This window comes from Echinops telfairi, unplaced genomic scaffold, assembly GCF_000313985.2.
Source record: "Echinops telfairi isolate 266 unplaced genomic scaffold, ASM31398v2 ScPeMD7_7469;HRSCAF=8507_1, whole genome shotgun sequence".
Taxonomy (NCBI): Eukaryota; Metazoa; Chordata; class Mammalia; order Afrosoricida; family Tenrecidae; genus Echinops; species Echinops telfairi.
The window spans coordinates 73,856,987-73,861,854 of NW_022111373.1; the positions used below are offsets into that span (position 1 = coordinate 73,856,987).

The 4,868-nt window shown below is 40.8% G+C and overlaps 1 protein-coding gene across 1 annotated transcript in view; it reads left to right on the forward strand.

Moving 5' to 3' along the window:
• The window catches only part of WDR41 (WD repeat domain 41), a 57,069-nt gene that overhangs the window by 487 nt on the left and 51,714 nt on the right, over nt 1-4,868 (forward strand). Inside the window, exon 2 of the mRNA XM_045285104.1 lies at nt 3,287-3,402. Coding sequence (XP_045141039.1) covers nt 3,287-3,402 — 116 coding nt within the window. The remainder of the gene's footprint in view (nt 1-3,286; nt 3,403-4,868) is intronic.

A 4,868-nucleotide genomic window follows, 5' to 3' on the forward strand; every position in this document is an offset into this window, starting at 1 on the left:
GTGTGGACGCGCCGCGCACGCGCGGAGGCCGGCGAGGGGCGGGGACTGCGGGGCCCGGTGTCTGCTTGGGGACCGTGTCTGAACTCTCCCCAAGTGCTCTGGCTTCAGTGTCCCCGTGCCGAGAAGTGAGGTGACTGAAGCTGGTGCGGTTAACAAGGGGCTCTAGCACTCTGCTGGTAATGCGGAGTTGGGCCCTCTTAAGTGTAAAATTTTTGGCCACTTATTAGAACCAAGTTTGATGACAACTTCCACTTTTGGTCTATTTTGAATGGATGCCTCCTTCCAACCTGGCCAGGAGAATTTAAAAGTAATACGAGTATTGAGACTACAGCAACAGCAAAACCCTTTGCCATCGAGTCGATCCGACTCATAGCGACCCCACAGAGAGTTTCCAAGGCAGTAAATCTTCACGGGACTAGATTGCCTCACCTATCTCCCCCAGAGCGGCCTGTGGGCGTGAATCTCCCACTTTGTGTTTGCAGCCAACCGCTTACTCAGGGCTACCTTCCTTAAGGACAAAAAAGGATTGGCCTATAAAAATAGGACACTACTCTTGCCTGGTACTTTTATGTGTCAGAAGGTGTACATTTGAGTGGTGAGAAAACGATTTTGCAATGTTGAGGACTAATGTATTTCGTATATCGCACAAAAACGGCAATTGCCAAGTTCCCGTTTATTTCTCTTAGAACATACTTGTTTCCATTCCAGCTTTGTTGCTGTAAGCAGCCTTACTTCTCGGTTTTAGCCTACTCATGTCTTTATGGTTGAGGTTTACAGTCCTTTTTAAAACAAAAGTTTCCATATTTTAGACTAGATTGAAGCCCTCCCCATTATGGAAAAAGTATGAGTCATAGAATCATCTATATGTGATATTTGTGACAATCCTATATTAATCTGATCATTTGATTAGTCATATAACTTCATTAACCACTTCAGTCTTGCTCCTCAAGCTTTTATTTTGAGGTGGAGGGATGGACAGTTTTTTAAATTTACTTTTCAGATTTCTCACTTGTGACTTTCTTATCAAAACCTGTACTAGAAGGGAGACAGGTGATAAAATTTACAGCTTTGTTGCAAGTTTTAAAAACATTTATGCTGGCTAATTTGTACATTTTTCATGTATAACTGCTGTGCATTTGTACATTATTAAAACGTACAGTTTTCCTGTTTCTAGTAGTATCTGGAGACATTCTTGATTGTTCAAACTCATGGAGAGAGGGGTGCCGCTAGCATCTACTATGTAGACCACAGATACTGCCAGACACCCTGCAGTGCACAGAGCAGCCCCCCCAAATGTCATTAATGTCAAGGGTGAGAAAGTAGTGGGTTTTAATCTGAGTTGGTCGTGGGTTTGACTCAGAAATGGGTCTTATAGGACCTACCTACAGAATTAGTGAGTTACATGAAATGTGCCTATTGGTCAGCACAGCATCTGGCATTTAAGTTGCCCCATCCAAACATCACTGCCATCGAGTCAGTGTTAACCCATAGCAACCCTGTGGGACAGGGCAGAACTACCCCTTTGCGTTTTGGAGACTGTTTAATTCTTTACAGGAGGAGAAAACTCTGTCTTTCTCCTGTGGAGCGGCTGATGGTTTTGAACTGCTGACTTTGAGGTTAGCAGCCCATTGTATAACCACTACACCACCAGGGCTCCTCACAATACATAATAGAATGTAAATGTAGGCTGTTGCCTTTACACATATTACTCGGAATTGAATCCATTGACTTTAAATGATTTCACTCCTTCCTTATTCAGACAATGTATTGAGTCCTTATAATGGACCCAGCACTCACTGTTTTAGATCTAATTAATTATAAGGTGTACCCCCCAAAACTGGAATTGCGCTGGGCAGAGCTATTGAAGTATGCATTTTTCATGCTAGGTGAGCATCAAGCAACCCACTGAGTTAGTGTACCCAGTGGCGTCACAGTGAATTTTTTCATAAAAGCCCTTTCGCTAAAACCTCGTTTTTTTTGTGATGGCCGATTTAAAAGAAGGGTGTGCAGCTGTGGAATTTTGTTTTTGCTGGGGGAAGGGGACTGCGATAGACACTGTTGTGATGTTGAATATAGCCTACAAGGACAGCACTATGGGGAAAACTCAAGTGTACAAGTGGCTTTCTCATTCAAAAAAGGTGTGATGTCGATTGATGACAAACCTCACTCTGGATGTTCAGCAACTTCCTGGATGGACGAAAATGTTGACTTGTAGTGCATTTGGAGTTTGTTCCACCAGGTCAGACTGTTAATCAAGCTTTCTGTCTAGAGGTTCTGAAAAGACTGCATAACAGTGTGTGTCAAAAAAAAGGCCTGATTTGTGGCAGGCGACATTAGTTTTGCCACCACAACAATGCTCCTGCTCACGCAGCCATCTCACTGTCAGTTTTTGGCAAAAACAGCATGCCTCTCTTGCCCCACGCACCTTATTTACTTAACCTTGTTCCATGTGACTTCTTTTTGTTTCCACAAATGAAGAGGGACATGAAAGGACAGCGATTTGACATGTAGAAGAGGTGACAAAAAAACAAAAACAAAAAACAACAACCAAGGAAGGTGCTGTGAGCTATCGAAACAGATGAGTTTGAAAAGTTTCCAAGAATAGAATAGATTTGACAAAATTAAGTGTAATGGAGAGTACTTTGAAAGTGATTAGGTTGTTTTGTAAAAAATATTCAAATACATAGCTTTGAAAAAAATTCCATATTTTGGAGGGTACTCCCTCCCAATTTATACCTTTTGACCTGCAGTTTTGTTTCTGCCAAATTTTAGTTGAGAAATATCCATTCAAAGATAGAGGCTTGGCCCAATGCAATTCTTTATACAAAGCCATTCATTTTTTTGAGATATAGTTTACATATAATTGAATTCAGCTTTTTAATGTTTATTATGCCCTAATATATTAAAATTTAATATGTAGACTTGTTAAGAGGAATGCTTTATATGGAATTGACAGTTATTCAGTGTATATTAGGGGACATTATGAAGTATTAGGGCATGTGCCCCAGTGTCACAGTGATTCAGCACTTGGTCTGCAGCAGAAGAGGTGGCAGGCCGCCTTCTTCCTTAAGGGTTTCCAGCCTGGGAAATCTCATGGAGCAGTTCTGCTTTGCCATGTAAGGTCACTATGAGCCAACTGAGACAGGGTTGGCTTCGTTTCATTAGAACATGATAACAGCTTTTAAAATCTTTTGTTCTTAGATGTTTGCCATGTATTTTTGTTCCTAAATATATCCATACAACATGATCTTTTATCAAGTCTTATCTTTTTTCTTTTTTATACAAGAAATCTCCTTTACAGACAATAGGTGAAGAACAAAGCCAGAACCCCTACACTGAACTGATTGTACTGAAAGCTCATCACGATATCGTACGGTTTTTGGTACAGTTAGATGACTACAGGTAAGACCTTACTTGTCTGACTAGTGCTTGCAAAGAATTTTTATCAGATTTCATATTAAAATTAAAGAATTTCCAAATCAATGCTACATTTTCTAAAGCCGCCAGAATGCTGATCAATAGTTATATTCAGTGGAAATTGACCTTGGCATCTTGAGGAAGTGTGTAGTTTTTTCTGCCCAAAGTCAGGATTTTATATCTGGTAATTTGAAGTAGTGTTTGTATTCTCTGAAATATTTTTGTTTAGAGCCAGTATATGAATTTAAAATTTGGATGAGGGTTCTAACCGTATATTAAGGTGAACCTGAATTTGAAAAACAAATAGGGTGAATGGTTAGATATCAGTTATTTACCAAGATGTGCTATTTTGACTGGAAGGTAATGTGAAGTGTAATCTGATGAAATCGCTTTTAAATATATGTTATTCCGTACCTTTTTGCTAAGATTGTAAAATATTGTGCTTAATATATCTGACCAGTAGAGATGAAGCTATGCCAGCCATTAGGCTGTAGATTTAGCTTAATACTGATCTGCAGTTATTTGCTTTCTAAGTCCAGAATTAAGGATGTATTTAGCCATTTGTGTTCTCACTCACACAACACTCCCTACTTTTTAGTCTAGATTTTGTAATGCATGGCAGTGGCTATGTAGAACGCAGCGTACTCTTGATTAAAGGATTTATTAAGGAAGTTAACAGGTCACAATGTGGGTGAGAAATGTTCAGGATATAATTATTCAATCAGGACATGTTACAAAGTTTCCTCGGGGCTGCCTATAAATGTGCAAAAGGCATGCCACTCCACTATCAGCCTCAACCCAAAGGTGCTCAGCTCCAGCCTCAACCAAAAGGTGCTCAGCTCCAGCTCTCTGAGTCAGTGAACTGAACCACCTTTCTTCCAAAAGTACTTAGCGACTTGCTCTGTGAGCTTGAAGCCCACCACTCTTGTCTCATGCTGTGAGTCCTGGTGCTGCTGCTGCTGCTCCTCTGTGACTCCTCTGATGTCACTGCTGTCTTCTGTGTCAGGGAGGTTCACTCCACAGGGATCCCTGGGTCCAGAGGATGCGCTCCACTCCTGGCTCTTGTTCGTAATGAGATCCCCACTCCTGCTTCTCAGAGGGTTCATTTTATACTCAGCATGATGGCAATCACAAGTGAGTCTTATCCGTGTCTTCTCCCACCTTTTTACCCAGATCCATGTAGGAAAAGATTGTTTGATGGGAGTTACAAAGACTTTGGCTGGAAGACCCACATTAAGCAATTCACTGCTCCTGTAGACTAGCCCCTTGGCTCTTCTAGTCATTGCCCCTTTTATACATGAAGGATTACCATATATACTCGAGTATAAGCTGACCCTAATATCAGCTGAGGCACTTAATTTTTTTTTTAAACATTTTATTAGGGGCTCATACAACTGTTATCGCAATCCATACACACATCAATTGTGTAAAGCGCATTTGTACATCATTCT